The 20,480-nt window shown below is 42.2% G+C and overlaps 1 protein-coding gene across 1 annotated transcript; it reads right to left on the bottom strand.

Moving 5' to 3' along the window:
• Positions 1-11,036: 11,036 nt before the first annotated feature.
• Positions 11,037-15,257, bottom strand: LOC124613860 (TATA-box-binding protein-like). Its single transcript, XM_047142585.1, has 3 exons — positions 15,159-15,257; positions 15,050-15,100; positions 11,037-11,234 (listed from the first exon to the last, which is right to left on the bottom strand). The coding sequence occupies exons 1-3, from the start codon at positions 15,255-15,257 to the stop codon at positions 11,037-11,039; spliced, it is 348 nt and encodes a 115-aa protein (XP_046998541.1).
• Positions 15,258-20,480: the final 5,223 nt, after the last annotated feature.

The following is a 20,480-nucleotide window of genomic DNA, read 5'->3' as shown; positions in this document are numbered from 1 at the left end:
AAGATAAAGAGCTATTTTGATAGATATAAAGGATAGTAGAAGAGAAGGCAGCAGTGCAGAAAACTAAAGATGAAACAGCACTACTACAGCTCGGGGCCCTATGCACGCTACGGCACATATTCATTAAAGCGTAATGAATCCCCTGAGGTCATTTACGCGCTCCAAATAAATTTCAGCTTTTGCGTTGTAGGCAATGACGGTAAAAATCCAAACAAAAATAGCTGTATCCAGTTCAAAGCTAGTTTCTGCATTACAGGTAACAGCGGTGAAAGTACAAAAATAAATTGTCGTATACGGTGCAAATCGTGTATCTGTGCTCTGTCATTATTAAATACTTTAAACTTTCTCACTGATAGAAAATGTTTGTAATCGAAATTATCGTCTCTGTATGACGGAACAGGTTCAGCATTGTAAGAGAATCTATTTGTCTGTGTCTGTTCTGAATCTAAGTCCCGTACTCTTTGTAGATTACCCAAATTATACGTGCTGCGTGTGTCTGACAAATGTTCGCACAGTGGCGTCTGCTGTGATGTGTTATTAACCGAAATATTTTTCATCTGTGTTACTTCTTGCTATAAACCTGACAATCCTCTACGCAATGTGTTATTAGATGAATCTATCTCATTAATTGTCTGCTGTAAATTTTGGAATTCAGGTGTTTGGTTAAACGAAATCGGTGCAGCATCGTCTGATTTATTGTCATTAGTGCCTTCGATAACATCAATACGACTGGCCAATTCATCACATTTTTCAGTCAGTATTTTTACCTGATCATCGGTTTTAGTGTCAGAGGCATTAATCTGTTTTTGCAATTTACGTGTAGCTTCGTTCAGTCCTTCAACGTCAGCTTTGACGACACCGGAATCCTGTGTTATTTCTAATTGTTCAAATCTGTCTGTCACTGTCTGAATATCTGCTGTGTGTGTATCTGTTTTTGATTTAAGATCAGAAATTTCATCACGTAATTCCGCGTTCAACTGTTTGATGGAATTAATTTCGTCGGACACTGTAGCAATATTGTTGTCTACATATGTCTTCGCTCTCGCGAACAATTTACGTTTGTCTTCTTGTCTCTGTGCTGTGATTGTTTCCATTACTTGTCGTTTTATTTTATTTTGATCCTGTATAAATTTGCGGAAACGCGTATCACTGTTTTGTATGTGGTGATTAAAGCGTTCGTCAATCTGAGTGTTCTGTTGGTCGAATTTCGCGTCTATCTTTGCATCCATTGTGCGCGAAAGTTCTGCTGTCATTGCTTTAAACTCGTCTCGTAATTGTGTAGCTTTTTCACAGCATTGTTTACCGACTGTACTAATTTCCTCTCTAAGTGTTTCTGTTGCAGCTGTTTGCATATCCCTTAATTCTTGAGCAACAGATCTAATTTCTTCGCTACTTTTTCTTGAACAAGCCTCAATTTACTCGCGTAACTGTTCCTTAGTATCATGACATTGTGCGGCAACGGCTCTAATCTGATCACTAAGCTGCCTGGAATTGTTGTCTAATTTTTCATTTAACTGTCTGGAATTGTTGTCTAATTTTTCATTAAGGTGTTAGTTCTGTTCACTAAGTTGTTTGAAATCTTCTCTCTGTTGTTTGGAATTGTTATCAAATTTTTCATTAAACTGCTTAGTCATTTGTAGCAACAATGCCATAATTGGATCCGACACAAAATTAGCATTTCTATTCTCTGTGCTGTTTAATGGTGGATCTGGAATTGTCTCGCTTTCTGTAACCATTTAGTTATTCTGAGATTTACAAAAAGGTTTGCCAGTCGAATGTACACTGTCGGTCTCTATTTCGGAATTAAATGGATCCGTCGTACTTTCAGTACACTGTCCATTTTCATTAGAAAAAATTGTCTGTACGTTATTCGAATTTTCCAAACCGGGTGTGTTAAGCTGGGCAGCGCTCATTACAATGGGGCGCCCCGCGTCATCAATTGTCGTCAAATTAACAGAGGAGACAATCGAGTTCGTTTGTTCATCATTAAGATTATAATCATCATGAGTGGTTGGAACGCACTGATTGTCAGTGAACGCAGGATTGTCATCATTACACTGCGTGTCACATGTACTATTGGTGAAGTTGTTTAAGTCGGTAATTTCATTCATTATACTTCGCGATACACTATTCACAGTCTTTCGCGGCATTTTTACAATAGACACAATTATTCACAAATGAAATAAGCACAATGCAAAATGCAACAAACACAAATACAACAGAGCAACGAATTGCCGATGATCTGAGGAAAGAAAGTAATAAAATTAGTAAAAGCGTTGCGCCAAATGCTAATTATATTAAGTAAATATGAGCAAATATCTGCCTACTTCTCAGAAGATTCTCAACGAAATACGATCCTGGGCCGGATGTCGCCAAGTGTAACCTCCCCACAAAAATGAAAAAGGAAATATTTTAAATGAGAATAGACATCGTGCTAAGTGTAACCTCCCCGTAATTATTATTAAATGATATGAATTGAATAAAAATGCAATTAGAGCCAAATGTTAGCTTCCCACAGTAATAAAACTCAATGATAATAAAAATGTGAAAAAATGTTAAGTCCCCACAAAATTAACGTTAAGATCAACCTGATAAATTGATTCTGGGAGGAAAAGCAAAGGAAATATTGTTTCAATTGTAATGATTATTTTCTTAAAAAGATTGTTTTGAGAACAAAATTATTATTGGGGCAATTCGTGAACAAGCCAATTACAGCCAACACACATTACATTATCAGATGTGCGCAATGCTGCTTCATTACCTTATTTAAAATATATACCTGGTCCCGAACCTTGACCAGAGGCCCATGTCGACGCCCGCCGACTCATCACACACAACTCCGACTGTCTCGCGTGCGCTACTAGCACGAACGAACTACATGCTCTCGCGACTCGCTACGTACAACAACTGCCTCGCAACTGAACTGAACTCTCGCGCGGTCAAGCGCAGACTAGCAACGATAAATAACTCTCTGGTCAGAGATTCTGTCATGCCTCGCCATCGCTGCTACTGAATACATACGTGTTTCAATGGGATAAATTGTGTCACTTAACGGCTGTTTTGCAGTGCGAGTAATCGGAGTGACTTGTAAGGAGTTATGCTCGCTATTCGAGGTTCCACTATATTAATTTATGTCCTTTGTTCCTTTAGCAGTCTCATATAAGATGTGTTAAAGCGGCGATATATTCTACCAGCGAATCCCTAGGGCTGTGCACAGAGGATATTTCTCACAACAAATTTAAATTCATGATATTGGCTGTGTTTATATTTCTTTCTTTTTGTGAGTAATAGCTCATTGTCTGAATAGTTGTTACAATGCTTTACTTATTCAGATGAAACTTACAGATTTAGTTTACTCTATACTGTATTAATTTATGTATTTTCTTTCATTAGTAGGATCATTCGGGACGTGTTAAGCGGCGATATAATCTACCAGCGAATCACTTCTGCTCGGCGCAGAGGATACTTCAACCCGTGATTCGGGCAATTGAGTCCGTATTTCTTTCATTTGGTAACTAATAGCCTGCCAATGAAAGAAAAGACATAAATTAATACTATATGGAGTACACGAAAACTTTAATGTTCATCAGTAAAGGATAATAACAAGTATTCAAACAACGAGCAATAACTTAGCAGTTGGAGATATCACGAAGTTAAATTTGGTATGGGAAAAATCCTCTGTGCACAGCACAAGTGATTCGCTGGGAGAATATAACGCCGCCTAAAGACATTCCATATGAGCCTGCTAATGATAGAGAAGACATGAATCAGTACCACTTGGGTTACCCAGAAAGTAACGCACCACATTTTTTTTTCTTCAACAATTGTTTATTAAACATAATGAGAATTACACACACGAAAGAATGGCGTTTTACCTGCACGCCCTATTTTTCCACGTAATCTCCATGCCGTTCTATGACCTTCCTTCAGCTCGAAACAAGAGCGTGTATACCCTGTCGGTACCAATCCTTGTCCTGGTGGTGGAGCCAGAGCTTCACTGGGTGAATCACCCACTCATCGTCCTCAAGACGTCTTCCACGAATGGCATCCTTTTAATGGCTCAAACAAGTGGAAGTCCGAGGGGCGTAGGTCAGTACTGTCAGATGCGACAGCCGTGCATGGTCTCCCCGACAGCCGAAAATCCTGGAGCTCCGCCGAACCGCCTCCTTTTGACCTCACCCTCCGTGTCCAGCGTCTAACTGTACTTGTGTCGACAGCAGATGCTCCACAGACTTTGCACAAGCGTCTGTAAATATTCCCCACAGTTTCTTTCTCTGCAGTGTGAAATTCAATGACGCCACCTTGGTTGTAACGCATGTCAACTACAGACGCCATTTTGAAACTGTCCTGCAGCCACGCTATCTAGTGGAGTGACAAACTTGTCGCGCTCACTCGGGAGACTTCAAATAATACGTACGTAACATTTTGCATTCGTAGCTTTCTCTTCGGCTGAGAAAAATAACTTTGTGGGCAACCCTCGTATGTAAAGTATAAGAAATCTGTAATTTTCATCTGAATAAGTAAAGCAACGAATTATTACTTACCAAAATAAAGGAGGGGGAAGGGTGGGTGGTGATGGTGTTGGTGGGGGGAGGGGGGGGGGGAAGGGGGCGGGGTATGAGGAGGAGGAGGGAAAGTGTCTGTAAGGCTGTTGATCGGCTCGACAAGGATAAATCCCTTCAGGAGTGTGTGCACGTGGATTTGGAAGTTCGCAAAAGTGATGAAAATTGCAATGTGATACGTACTGCAGGTAAGAGGGTGTGTCCTACAAGAATTGACCTTTGACGACGCATGGTGAAACTTGGGGGGGGGGGGGGGGCGGCATTGTTCCAGCTAGGGCAAAGTGTCGGCAGGGATAAACAGCTGCTAGGTTCGTCTGACATGGACAAACCAATTAACCTCTGGGCAAAACTGCTAAAGCTCAATTGACGTGAGTTAGAGCCGCAAGGAGCAAGATAATGCTACACTGCAAGAAGTCTGTGGCTAGCATTGCAGTGAGGGGAATATTTGGAACGTATTGTTCCTAGCACAGCGTAAAATCACAGATATATGTGGACAGGTTCGTTATTCTCAAGCAGTTCCATTCCAAGATATTGCCCTGACACATGAATTCTAGTCATATTTGGTGCCACAAATATGTACTCTAGCCAGTTAACGAACCTCTTACTTTTATCTTAGGTAAATTTAACATGGGCACTTCATTCCCTTGCTTACTCGTAAACATTGAGATTTGTCATTCGACACTGCCGAAATTTGGCTACACTGCCAATAAAACCTATTTCACAGACTAAAACACTAACTACTGGATGTGTGTTCTGCGCCTCCATGACCTCATTCTCCTCCAGCAACACTTCTCGTAAGTCTCCATGTGTGATGTAAATTATCTTTCATATTCTGAGTCCATTCATGGGTCTTGTCTTTCTTTTACCTGTGGGTCTAATGAAACGTTGTGTTGAAACCTCCCCTTTGAATGTAAAGAAAGACTGTTCTGGTAACTTTCCACGTTATTTGATACTGAAAGAGCTGAGTAAAACTGAACGTACTCAGACAGTTTTCTCTTTACTTATTCTGATCATTTCTGAACTGACACGCAATATTTTAGCGCAACGCAATCTGACATAATAATCCCTACAAAAGAATAGCCCTGAGTAACAATAACTTACACCCTTCATGAATCACTTACCTCACAAAAATCTTCGTTACTCGAACTACTCCAATATGTTGTTGTTGTTGTGGTCTTCAGTCCTGAGACTGGTTTGATGTAGCTCTCCATGCTACTCTATCCTGTGCAAGCCGCTTCATCTCCCAGTACCTACTGCAACCTACATCCTTCTGAATCTGCTTAGTGTATTCATCTCTTGGTCTCCCTCTACGATTTTTACCCTCCACGCTGCCCTCCAATACTAAATTTGTGATCCCTTGATGCCTCAGAACATGTCCTACCCACCGATCCCTTCTTCTGGTCAAGCTGTGCCACAAACTTCTCTTCTCCCCAATCCTATTCAATACTTCCTCATTAGTTACGTGATCTACCCATCTAATCTTCAGCATTCTCCTGTAGCACCACATTTCGAAAGCTTCTATTCTCTTCTTGTCCAAACTATTTACTGTCCATGTTTCACTTCCATACATGGCTACACTCCGTAAAAATACTTTCAGAAATAACTTCCTGACACTTAAATCTATACTCGATGTTAACAAATTTCTCTTCTTCAGAAACGCTTTCCTTGCCATTTCCAGTCTACATTTTATATCCTCTCTACTTCGACCATCATCAGTTATTTTGCTCCCCAAATAGCAAAACTCCTTTACTATTTAAGTGTCTCATTTCCTAATCTAATTCCCTCAGCATCACCCGACTTAATTCGACTACATTCCAATATCCTCGTTTTGCTTTTGTTGATGTTCATCTTATATCCTGCTTTCAAGACGCTATCCATTCCATTCAACTGCTCTTCCAAGTCCTTTGCTGTCTCTGACAGAATTACAATGTCATCGGCGAACCTAAAAGTTTTTACTACTTCTCCATGGATTTTAATACCTACTCCGAACTTTTCTTTTGTTTCCTTTACTGCTTGCTCAATATACAGATTGAATAACATCGGGGAGAGGCTACAACCCTGTCTTAATCCCTTCCAAACAACTGCTTGTCTTTCATGTCCCTCGACTCTTATAACTGCCATCTGGTTTCTGTACAAATTGTAAATAGCCTTTCGCTCCCTGTATTTTACCCCTGCCACCTCTACAATTTGAAAGAGAGTATTCCAGTCAACATTGTCAAAATCTTTCTCTAAGTCTACAAATGCTAGAAACGTAGGTTTGCCTTTCCTTAATCTTTCTTCTAAGATAAGTCGTAAGGTCAGTATTGCCTCACGTGTTCCGACATTTCTACGGAATCCAAACTGATCTTCCCCGACGTCGGCTCCTACCAGTTTTTCCATTCGTCTGTAAAGAATTCGTGTTAGTATTTTGCAGCTGTGGCTTATTAAACTGATTGTTGGACAATTTTCACATCTGTCAACACCTGCATTCTTTGTGATTGGAATTATTATATTCTTCTTGAAGTCTGAGGGTATTTCGCCTGTTTCATACATCTTGCTCACCAGATGGTAGAGTTTTGTCAGGACTGGCTCTCCCAAGGCCATCAGTAGTTCCAATGGAATGTTGTCTACTCCAGGGGCCTTGTTTCGACTCTGGTCTTTCAGTGCTTTGTCAAACTCTTCACACAGTATCGTATCTCCCATTTCATTTTCATATACATCCTCTTCCATTTCCATAATATTGTCCTCAAGTACATCGCCCTTGTATAGATCCTCTATATACTCCTTCCACCTTTCTGCTTTCCCCTTCCTTGCTTAGAACTGGGTTTCCATCTGAGCTCTTGATGTTCGTACAAGTGGTTCTCTTTTCTCCAAAGGTCTCTTTAATTTTCCTGTAGGCAGTATCTGTCTTACCCCTAGTGAGATAAGCCTCTACATCTCTACATTTGTCCTCTACCCATCCCTGCTAAGCCATTTTGCACTTCCTGCCGATCTCATTTTTGAGACGTTTGTATTCCTTTTTGCCTGCTTCATTTACTGCATTTTTATATTTTCTCCTTTCATCGATTAAATTCAATATTTCTTCTCTTACCCAAGGATTTCTACTAGCCCTCGTCTTTTTACCTACTTGATCCTCTGCTGCTTTCACTACTTCATCCCTCAAGGCTACCCATTCTTCTTCTACTGTATTTCTTTCCCCCATTCCTGTCAACTGTTCCCTTATGCTCTCCCTGAAACTCTGTACAACCTCTGGTTGTTTCAGTTTATCCAGGTCCCATCTCCTTAAGTTCCCACCTTTTTGCAGTTTCTTCAGTTTTATTCTACAGGTCATAACCAATAGTGGTCAGAGTCCACATCTGCCCCTGGAAATGTCTTACAATTTAAAACCTGGTTTCTAAATCTCTGTCTTACCATTATATAATCTATCTGATACCTTTTAGTATCTCCAGGGTTCTTCCATGTATAGGACCTCCTTTCATGATTCTTGAACCAAGTGTTAGTTATGATTATGTTGTGCTCTGTGCAAAATTCTACCAGGCGGCTTCCTCTTTCATTTCTTAGCCCCAATCCATATTCACCTACTACGTTTCCTTCTCTCCCTTTTCCTACTACCGAATTCCAGTCACCCATGACTATTAAATTTTCGTCACCCTTCACTATCTGAATAATTTCTTTTATTTCATCATACATTTCTTCAATTTCTTCGTCATCTGCAGAGCTAGTTGGCATATAAACTTGTACTACTGTAGTAGGTGTGGGCTTCGTATCTATCTTGGCCACAATAATGTGTTCACTATGCTGTTTGTAGTAGCTTACCCGCATTCCTATTTTCCTATTCATTATTAAACCTACTCCTGCATTACCCCTATTTGATTTTGTGTTTATAACCCTGTAGTCACCTGACCAGAAGTCTTGTTCCTCCTGCCACCGAACTTCACTAATTCCCACTATGTCTAACTTTAACCCATCCATTTCCCTTTTTAAATTTTCTAACCTACCTGCACGATTAAGGGATCTGACATTCCAAGCTCCGATCCGTAGAACGCCAGTTTTCTTTCTCCTGATAACGACATCCTCTTGAGTAGTCCCCGCCCGGGGATCCGAATGGGAGACTATTTTACCTCCGAAATATTTTACCCAAGAGGACGCCATCATCATTTAATCGTACAGTAAAGCTGCATGCCCTCGGGAAAAAATTACGGCTGTAGTTTCCCCTTGCTTTCAGCCGTTCGCAGTACCAGCACAGCAAGGCTGTTTTGGTTATTGTTACAAGGCCAGATCAGTCAATCATCCAGACTGTTGCCCTTGCAACTACTGAAAAGGCTGCTGCCCCTCTTCAGGAACCACATGTTTGTCTGGCCTCTCAACAGATACCCCTCCGTTGTGGTTGCACCTACGGTACGGCTATCTGTATCGTTGAGGCACGTAAGCCTCCCCACCAACGGCGAGGTCCATGGTTCATGGGGGGAGGGAGCGCCAATAATGCCAGCTAAATAAAAGATTCAAACAACTGAAGGCACTAACTACTGACAGGCATAGTTAGCAAATGAAAGATGTTGATAGAGAACAAACAATGTATTTACCTTAATAGTGTTCAAAAGTCATAATATAAAAATTCTTGACATCCATTTTGACTAATTTCCTTTTTCTGACGGACATACGTCCAGATCGTCCGCTCATATTAACATCTCAAAACTCTGGCATCTCTCTCCCCACATTCACCACTGCTGACGGCTCACCTCCAACTGCCCAGCGCTACGGGCTGTTCACATCCGACTGCCCAACACTACACAAGCGAATATTCCAACAATGAGTCCAACCAGCCACAGACTGGACACAGCGCAATCAGCGATTTTCATACAGAGCGCTACGGGGCGTTACCAACATAAAAACCTAAACAGCCTACTTACAGTGTTGATGATAACCCTGCAGTCAGAATTGTTCGTGGATCAGGTCCACACAGTTCAATAATCTCGACATTTTGTCATGGTTGTAGACACTGATTCCCCTCTCTAGTAGTCTCTTCTCCCGTTGTTCTGGTGGCCATTGTGGCTGTTCTTCCTTCGGTTGTTTGTATTAGTCCATTCTCCGTGGTTCGGGTGATACGGTCAGAGACGTTTACCACTACTGGAATGCTCGCTGCTATTTCTCTGGTTGTGGTGTGACCTCTTGTGGGCTGGTGAAGTTAGATACGCGCGCTACAGGTTGATTAGTTCTATGCTCGCCACGGTGTGCAAATTCGATTTGCTGCAGTATGTCCTTGAAGTCATCTACATTGTTACTGCAGTATCTGATCGATGTATGCTGGCACTGCCGAGGTAATTTTTGATAACGTAACCATTTTTTTCTGCGCTGTATGCATACCTAAGGAATGGTTGTTCTTCAAGATCTCTACGAAAAATTTTACTGGATTTCAGAGCACGATCCTTCGGAATAATGTCTCACAATTATTTTATTCTTCACTCGGACTTGCTTTACCTTTGACAACTAGATGGGCAAAAATGTTTCTTTAAACTCTCGATATAATGACCACTTCATTGCTGGTGTTCACATCTTCAATGCATGTTCGCCTTCGAATAAACTGCACACGTACTCCAGTTTGTACATCAGTGACCGCGACGGTGGGGGGGTGGGGGGGGGGGGGGGGCTCAATGTAAGCCTGCTTGTGGAGAGAATTTCCGTTCTCCTTGAGCACATGGTACTTGTGTACCCCTCTGTAGCGCTTGTAATCGAGTTGATGGAGCCCATATCTTTCTGTCTGCCTGAATGATTCCGCTCCTCGCGTTTCTCTACCTTCTCGCAATTCAGTTCAAATCACTCTTTGTACACTTTCACGGTCTCTATTGGCCCTGTACTCATAATCGTCAATCCTTGTGAGTGACCCACAGTTGTGGTTTCGTTCCGCATTACTGATCGTATCTGTGGCACCCGTCTCACATTCTCTCATACTGTCGTAGCGTTCTGTCAACTGTTTTACTCCTTTCGCTGCCTCTCGTTAACGCTTTCATGCTTTCTCTCTAAATGCTGATGATAACCTTACTTCTTGTGTCTCACCAATTAGAACCAGGGCAGTGCCGCTGAAGAGGCGTACCCACTTCGTATTTCTTCTTGAATAACCTCTTTTCCACAAGAAAATCGCCCTTAGCTTTACATAACTGCTGTTGTATATGTCCTTCTATTCGGTCTATTCTGCCTTCTAGTGTAACTACTCGTCTTTCCACTTCATCTGTTCTCTTATCCTATTCTTTCTGCTTGTGCTTGACAGCATTTACCTTGTGAGTCATGGCAGGATATTGGTTCCTAGAGTCGGTCCAGTTTTCCTAGACACTGATCGTTCTTCCTTATTAGTCCTTACGTTTCTTTCCGCACTTGCACGTGAAGGTCATGCACTGTCTTACCCCGTGGTTAGTCCTGCTTCTTTCTTTTCTTCTCTTGTTCAACCGTTTCTTTTTCTCTTCTTACGTTAATCTAGCTCAATTCTCTATTTGTACTGTTCTATATCTTCGAAGTCATGAATTCGCTTCTGGTCGGTTCATTACTCTCACCTGCCTCGCTGCTTGACGCACTCGTTACACTCAGCTGGGTCTCTGTTCCTTCGCTTTTGCGCTGCTGTCGCTCTTGCAGTTCACCTCGAATCGCAAACTGTTGCTGTTGCTGCTGCTGTTGTTGTTGTTGTTGTTGTTGCTGCTGTTGCTGCCAAAGTTCCAGGCGTCACAAACGCTTACAACAGCCGAAGAAACTTGCTGCAGCAGAACATCGCCTCGCCATCGGTCGTCCGGCGGGATGTAACAACACAAAGATTCTGGTATATAACATTTGCTGCTGTTTGGATAGTATTATTAAGGGACCAGCTGAGAATAAATTAGCGGATGAGAAAATAAATAGAGATGGAGATTTCCGATTAAAATCTGCTCGGAATCCTCTCGCTCTGGTCAAACAACAGAGGTAATTAAAATTCACTCGATAACTTCTGATGTTGGTCCTGTTCGCTTGTGCGGTGGTGCTAATGTTTGTTGTTTGTTTCTGTGTGTGTGTGTGTGTGTGTGTGTGTGTGTGTGTGTGTTTGTGTGTCTGTCTTTCAGCATGTGCTGGGTTTTAAACTTGTTGTCCACCGCTTTTTCGCTGCATTTATGCCTTGAAAATTACAGGATTTGCACCCGTCGAAATGTCGGCGGTTGTCGAAGATGTCACCGCGGGCATCCACGTAAGCTGTTTGAAGATTTTGTGCGATGGGAGAAACTGTAGTTTGAGGCTACGTGCGCGAGGTATTGGTCCACGTTTGGCTCGCAATGCAGCAGCGCTTCTGCGTGATGTGCGTCCGACAATTCCTCTGCAGGTTTCCGGAGGTGTTCGGCACCAGACGTCTTCCCACAGGTCACGCAGTGACCGCAAACGACGCGCCCGTGGTTTGCTGTCGCGGAGCTGGCGCCCGATAGTGCCGGCTTCATATCTGAGTCCCCTAACGTGCTCCTCAAACTAGAGCAGCACAGATTTGGCCTCGTGATACAGACAGTTATTCTGCTAGAAGGTGCCGTTGCCGTCAGGCGAGATACAAAACAAAAATGGATGCAGGTGGTCCTCACCAATGCTGACGTGCGCCTTCGACTACCGCCACACGTCCCACGGAAGCCCACAGCAGAACACTGACTGCGCACACCGACCGGCGTCGGTGCCGCGGTTCGCGTTTCGAGCAGCTGCTGATCCGGATGGCGGCGTAACCGGACCGGACACGGCCGTCGACCCTCTACAGCAAGTAGCGTGGTCCATCCTAACGGCAGACGCGATTCCGTTGACTCGCGGTCCAGTCTCGATGTTTCTGTGCCCACGCCAACCGTAATAGACGCTGCCATTGTGCCAACTTGAAAACACTAAGGGGTTGTCTCCTGCGAAGCCCCATGTTGAACGGTGTTGTAAGGTCGTCACGCCATTGGGGTTTCTGTATGTTGTCGATGTGCACGTCGGAGAGAGAGAGCGAGTTACGTTACTGTTAAACGATCTTCGGTCTCGTCGTGGCGCAGTCTTTCCCTCTGCGCAGTGTGATGCCTTCTTAGTTGAAGTGTGGCAGGTGACGGACGTATTCCGTAGTGCTACGTCGACTTGTGACTGCACCTCTTAGGTGAAGACAGATTTACTGAAAATGACAGCAATGACGAATATGATGTATACACTGAAAGGTGAAAAGTATATAAATTTTGAATAAAGTTATTTTATTTTGAAGAGAAGAAGTTTGAGGGAAGACTGCAGCACTGCGCAGCTAGGAATGATTATTATCAGCTAGTTAACTTTCTCAAAGCTGAGAGAAAGACCACCCCGCTTCCCTGAGTCATGAATTAACATATTAACTGATTAAGCTGTTTCATTTTTATAAAAATTCCGAGTTAACTTTGTACCTTTTTTAAATCACTACTCATTTTGTTAAGCATAATCTTGCCCACACCAGTGTTCTGTGTGAAGATCACGCCATAGGAATATCCACTCTCCCCACCTCAGTGTTTGTCATTACGCATTAGCACATGCAGCAGTTTGAACATGTATTAAGAAACAAAAATCTGGCTGGCTTAGCGAATGCCTGGTTGCGGTTTACTACTGTGCTTTCGAGAAATCTGCACAGTGTTGTCAAGACGCAAGGTAAGTGGAAATTTCTAATACGAGCAGACTATTGTTTTACTTCAGTTGCGCATTTGATATAAAGACAAGTTGCATTCAGACCAGCTACAGTTCAGTTCACATTAGGTTCTCTTTAGTCAAACGTTAGCACACGAGTTTAAGTTGGATAACAGTCTGTGGGGACATAGTTTTGGTAATATGCAGCCTTTTACAGAGTGGGAGGTAAAGTTGAGCTAAATTTCATACAGAAAGAAATGTAGTGGGGAGGTTATAACACACGCTAGTCGATCAGCTACGGCACACTCGTGGCTGCGTCAGCATTGTACCCTGAGGCCACATTTGCTACACACTACAGCCTGTAGTGCTTTTCTGAGCGGTCAATCATCCGATCTGCACGTTTTCTCATGACGCCTGGAATTCGACAGGCCTGCTAGTGGTTTCACCGCCCTGAAACATCTCCCATAGCGGTATTCCTGCTATAATGATTCCTCACTCTGATATACTTTCTTTACAATGTCACGTACCGCTGTACGTCGGTCATAATCTGTGCTTCTACAACAGGACGTCCGTCAGAAACACATCCCATAGACCAGTTGTAGACAACTCTAAGGATATGATATCTGTATAATCCCAAGAATCTAATGGTGGCTAATCACATCAAATGCTTGTATGAGTCTAGAAACAGCACACAGTTAAATCAATATTGGCATATAGCATAAATATCTTTCTTCCACAATTTAAAAACAGCTGTTTCAGTTTCCGGACAGGATCCAGTTGTTAACCTTGTTTCGTGTTCTAGCCAGCAGGAGTAAAATAATAGGCAACAACTACCATCTTTTTCTGTTCGAGCTCGACTGTGGGCATTGTTAGAGTATTGCATCTTTAAGAAGCACACGTAACTCGAATGTCAGTAATGTTGTCAAATTCTTCCCTTTATACTAACAGACGCTGTTTTCATCTTGTACACTAGATGTCTCACTTGCCTCATTGTATTTTGCATTGAAGTATATTGTACTTTGTTCGATGCAGAACAGCAATTTGGTAAATTTTTTACTGAATTATTACATAAATAATGATTTTAATTTTCTGTGTGCAAGTGAGTGACAGTTAACATTGCATAATTGACCTGAAGTTAGGAGCAAGGTAGGGAGACCAGTGTCTAACGTAGCGACTGCAACGAGGCGGTTAGAGACGCAGCACAACCTCGGATTGTTTGGAGAATGTGGTAGGAAGCCGACCGCGCTCTCAGACGAGCGGCCACGCGGCAGAGAGACTAGCGGGCGCCGTGTTCCCGGCTCTTTGAAGAATTGGGAATCAGAGACAAAGGCGAAGGCGGTGCTGGTGTTTAAAGACCAGCGTACCGCAGTCGAGACGATAATGGCAAAAGTTAAAATTATTCGTGAACCAATTTCAGCATCTTTTGCGACATTTTGAACATAACGTAGATCGCCTGCCACCACAGCTCTTGATGCTGTTTGTTTAGTTCGTCACATTCCTCCCCCCATCCCTCCCCCCCCCCCCCTCCCACTGCACCGTATTCTCCCGACACGGCTTCCAGTGACCTCTTCCTCTTTCCACGGACGAAGGAAACACTGCGTGAGAAAGATTTTCAGAATGACGACGACGTGATTTTCGAGGCGGAACGTATCCTAAACATCCAAAAGGCAGACCTGCAAAACCAAGGTCTACACCAAGTCATTTTTCGTTGAGAAAAAATGTGTCGTGTTGAAGGGCACGATCATTAACTCGTATGTTAGCAGACTGACTTTTCCGCTGTAGTCTTAACGACTAACGCCCGTATGATAACCTGTCACCAGCAACAACAACATACTTAAGCGAAATTGTGTGTCCTCTATTCCCCTCCCTTACCTGCGTTAAGGGTCAGAGAGCTTTTCACTCACTTTATATTCTTGAACAGAGACTCCAACAGAATATTTTCGTGCGGTATTTAGCTAAAAAGAAAAGAAAAATGAAAGAAAGCATAAAAGGAGAATGGGAAAAATTACAAACTATGCAAGGTTGTGTCCTCACACTAAGAAGTTTGCGAGGATTAGAGCAAATATAATATATAGTTACAGGAGAGAAGCACTGTAAATAAAAGGAAACCATAACTTTACGCTGATTTGTTGTAAAGTGTTGGAACTAGATAACGCAGCAGCGGAGATACGTTAAGACAATTTATACTGTGTACTTTTTTTCCCAACACTTATCAGATTCCGTAATGAGGGGAAGCCCAATAAATTGCCGAAACGACTCTAGATGCTCTTAAGTGGTTGTTAATCTACGAGACACGCCCTTAAGGAGAGGGCAGATCATTCGTTACATCATTAAGGGCCGAAACGGCTGGCTGTGAAGGCTGTAGTGGTAACTAACAGAAATGAATGCACAATACGAGACGTAGAAGTAAATCGGTCTACAGCACCATAAGCATGCGACGAGTAACTGTGTGAAACTGATGAGTTAATTGGTTTCTTTTTAAATAGTACGATTTCATTGTAGTCAAACTGGGACTGGTAACGGCACTGAGCGACAAGATGTGACGCGCAGCACTTACTGTACCTCCGTACACACCAACGTTTGCAACAGTAGCAGCACCTTGACGAATAAATGTGACCGAAATGAGCTTTGTCCTGTTCTTAAGTGCAACACAGTAAACAAACAACCGTGTTTACAGTATTGTACATGAACTCTGTGACGTCGGTGGCAATCGTTATGTCATATACAAAAGAAATTACACATACATTTCCTTACGTCATATACAAAAGAAATTGCATATATATTTTATATATTTTTATTTTTAATTTATCAGCATGATTCTTAGTCTCAGGGATATTGTCTTTTCTTATCACTTTTACTTACATGCATAAGTAAATATGAGACGGGTTCTTGAAGGGCCTCACTTATTCATGTACCAACTTTAGATTTTCAACGTGATGACTAAAATATAGTTGCCGTTAACTGAGTTGAATGTAATTTTGTTAATTTCTATTTACTGATTGCAAAGCAAGGCTCGAGAGAATTTCGATTGTTACCGTGGAACGGCCAAGATAAAACTTACTGAACTCATGGAATCTGTATAATTTAAAAAATGAACTTTAACGTGAAATAATTATCTGTTGCAATTTAGAAAGGTTCTTACAACGAAATCTCTCGCATTTCCATTTACTGTTAACACTTTTAAAAATAAATTAATATTTCGGTGCGTAATGGCCGACCAGAGGCAACATCAGAAGATGAGCTTCTCGCAGCGCAAGTTACTGAAAAAATGCTTATTAAAAATAATTAGCCACTGCGAGCATTTGAGGTGACAACTATTACAAAGAAATTCATTTTGGGATAATAATATCAAGTTTATTTTAGTGGAATACAGAATAACTTACATAAAATGTGTTGCCGCTCAATGGTTGCCTTCCGTATCGCGAAACAAAACAGTGTATGTCCCATAAAATACGTAACGTTAGCGACAGCCCCGGACGGTGCACAAGTGCCGCCCAATCACCCCCCTCCACACCGATCCGTATCCTAAGCTCCGCCCATGGTCTGCCGCATGTTCCAACATCAAAGTTGTTCGTATCACAGATATGCCAGTCGTAACAAGGGAGAAAATCAGTAGTTAGTACGAAATACAGTTTTTCCGGTACCATTGTGAAAAGAAATAGAAATATGTTCATTAATATACGAGTTGAAAAATCATCAATAAGAAAGAAAAAAATGGTATCCACCCTGACTTTTTTATTTCATGAGCTTTCATCTGCACTATATCAAAAAATCTGATATTTGTTAATTGCAGTGAGCGCAAATTTCCGTCACGTCGCGTAGTGTAAGAAATTCTGTTGGGAAATATTAATTGGTATTACCGCCAAGGATGCTGTCCATTATCTCGATTGTCTAAAGTCAATGTTGTGCATAAACAAGGAAAAGTCGATGTCTTGGTTTGTTTCTGATTACCTCATTAAGACTAAAGAAAATAAGAGTGGGATAATGTAGAAATGCATAATGCAAGCAGTCAGATATTTATACAGTGACATTCTTGATTAATATTTGCCTGTGTAATGGGTGAATTTTTACTTGTGAACTCTTATGACTGCTTGCTCATAGCAGACACATGATTACTTTGAGTTCTTCTTCAGTGTTTGAGAACTTTAGAACTGCCTATTGTTAAACATATGTACATAATTTCGTCGGTGTCATTCCAACACATCTTATCGCACTTTAATGTCTGTTAGATTATCAGTTTTGACAGCAGTTGGCCACAACAGTCAAGATTAGGTACCTTGTGTATGATAATTTTATTGAGAGTGCATATCTATGTTTCATTTTGACAGTATTACACAAACTGCTAAGAAGTACTAACAGCACAACACTGCTAATATGAACAACCGCGGTAAAACAAAAAACGACGAACAAAAACACGACAGCGACGAGGACTACCAAAGATCATATTGATGCGCTCTTGGTTGGTGTGGCGGCTTGTGCAAATGTCTGGGGCTGTCGCTAACGTTTCCTCATAAAATACGTCCTTTCTCCTCGGCCGTACAATCGCGTCTCTTTCGATCCTTTTTTATTTTCATAGACATTAAATAAAGATGCTACTCTTAAATTATCTCTGCATATCAGTTCTTTCAAGAACATTAATTATATCTTTTACACTAATTATATTCATAAAATACATTAACCGCGGTTTACAACCGATAAAATGTCAATATTTATGTGACGTACCGTCACAACTCCCAGCTTTGGAATATACGTATATCCGCAGGTTCACAAATCGCCAACAGAGGTTTATGTTGTCGATCCAGCACAACATAGGCGTGCTCGATGAAGAAATTGTCAGACGAATGAAAGGGCTGGGGAAGCAGCGCTACCTGGCATTCTGAAGGAGGAGTTGCACGTCACCCGTGACATACAGTCGCACATTGTTCTGATGAAACGTGGCGTGGAAAGGAGTGGCGTGGCCACGAATTCTAAAACTTTAATGGCGTTGTAGCTGCTGTACATTCCTTGAGCCGTCGCACCTGCGTCTGCCTTTCTCCACTGAGGAATGTCAGCGGCAAAGGTGGCAGGAGGTAGCTAGCACCTGAACCCGTGGGCGGCGTCCACTGGTACGACTGGCGAGACGCATCCGAAAGCGGCGCACCTCGACCACTCAGCACGCGGCTGCACTCTGGGGCTCCCCTGGTTGCCGCACACACAGTGGTGTGCTCGCCAAGTCAGCGAAGTCGACCCCTGGAGGCGTCAAACACGGATCTGTCCGTCGCCAACTCCAGCGACCAGCCAACACACTGATGAATCTCATAGAAATTAAGACCTCCAGCGACAGATGTGTGTGGGCCTCGTGATAAACGGAGGAATGAGGTGATTTATGCTGGCGGTTCTATTCGTCACTGATTTGGTCGCAATCTCTGGTGTGGACACTCTTCGATTCGGCCCTCGACGGAAGTTCGTAGGGATGAAACGCGTGACGTCAGGACAATAAGAGGTCTTCGTGGAAAGTACCCGTCAGCTGATTGTCAGCCAGCTGGAATTCGGGAAGTATCGTCTTTGTCAAACACAACTACCTCTTCATTCTCACGAAGTAGCGAGTGCTATCGACAGAGAATGCCATACTCATTCCACCATTTCCAGGTTTTCTGACACCGTTTCCCACAAGCGGCAACTTCTCATATCGCGTGCCTATGGAGTATCGTCTCAGTTGTGCGATTAGATTCGTGACTCTGTTTCAGAAAGGTCGTAGTATCTGACGGAAGGTCGTGGAGCAAAACGGAAGTAATATCTGGCACACCCCAAGGAAGCGCTACAGGCCGTCTGCTCTTGCTGATATACGTTAACGATTTCAGAGACAATCTGTGCAGCCCTCTCACGTTGTATGCAGATGATGCTGCCACTTACCGTCTTGTAATGTCTAATAAAAACTAACTGCAAAATTATTTAGACGAGATATCTGTATCGTGCAATAAGTGGTAACTGACTCTAAAAAACGAAAAATTACATGAGTAGGGGAGAGCTGGGCTACAAGTTACCGAGGTAAGTTGTTCCCATTGAAATAGCTCCGCGAGGGAAAGACAGATGAATATTAAGTAAACACGTCGTGAATGAAACGTATAAAACAGATGGTTTTGAATACGAAAATTTTATGTATTTAAGACTAAATTTTAGCTATGTGTATTAAGTGAAGTCTGTAATTCAGAGTAAATTACAAATACATGCAATTTAGCGCCAACAAAATTATTTTTATTGCGAAAATTCATGTATCGCAAACTATGTTCTTGTTGTGGTCCTCAGTCCTGAGACTCGTTTGATGCAGCTCTCCATGCTACTCTATCCTGTGCAATCTTCTTCATCTCCCAGTACTTACTGCAACCCACATCACTCTGAATCTGCTTAGTGTATTCACCTCTTGGTCTCCCTCTACAATTTTTACCCTCCCCGCTGCCCTCCAGTTCTAAATTGGTGATCCCTTGATGCCTCCGAACATGTCCTACCGACCGATCCCTTCTTCTGGTCAAGCTGTGCCACAAACTTCTCTTCTCCCCAATCCTATTCAATACTTCCTCATTAGTTATGTGATCTACCCATCTAATCTTCAGCATTCTTCTGTAACACCACATTTCGAAAGCTTCTATTCTCTTCTTGTCCAAACTATTTATCGTCCATGTTTCACTTCCATACATGACTACACTCCATACAAATACTTTCAGAAACGACTTTCTGGCACTTAAATCTATACTCGATGTTAACAAATTTCGCTTCTTCAGAAACGCTTTCCTTGCCACTGCCAGTCTACATTTTATATCTTCTCTACTTCGACCATCATCAGTTATTTTGCTCCCCAAATAGCAAAACTCCTTTACTACTTTAAGTGTCTCATTTCCTAATCTAATTCCCTCAGCATCACCCGACTTAATTAGACTACATTCCATTATCCTCGTTTTGCTTTTGTTGATGTTCATCTTATATCCACCTTTCAAGACACTGCTCTTCCAGGTCCTTTGCTGTCTCTGATAGAATTACAATGTCATCGGCGAACCTCAAAGTTTTTATTTCTTCTCCGTGGATTTTAATACCTATTCCGAATTTTTCTTTTGTTTCCTTTACTGCTTGCTCAATATACAGATTGAATAACATCGGGGAGAGGCTAGAACCCTGTCTTACTCCCTTCCCAACCATTGCTTCCCTTTCATGCCCCTCGATTCTTATAACTGCCATCTGGTTTCTGTACAAATTATAAATAGCCTTTCGCTCCCTGTATTTTACCCCTGCCACCTTCAGAATTTGAAAGAGAGTATTCCAGTTAACATTGTCAAAAGCTTTCTCTCTAAGTCTACAAATGCT

The sequence above is a fragment of the Schistocerca americana genome, chromosome 4 (genome assembly GCF_021461395.2).
Source record: "Schistocerca americana isolate TAMUIC-IGC-003095 chromosome 4, iqSchAmer2.1, whole genome shotgun sequence".
NCBI lineage: Eukaryota > Metazoa > Arthropoda > Insecta > Orthoptera > Acrididae > Schistocerca > Schistocerca americana.
Note: the sequence above shows the minus strand (reverse complement) of the source record. Positions and strands in the feature narration are given on the sequence as shown.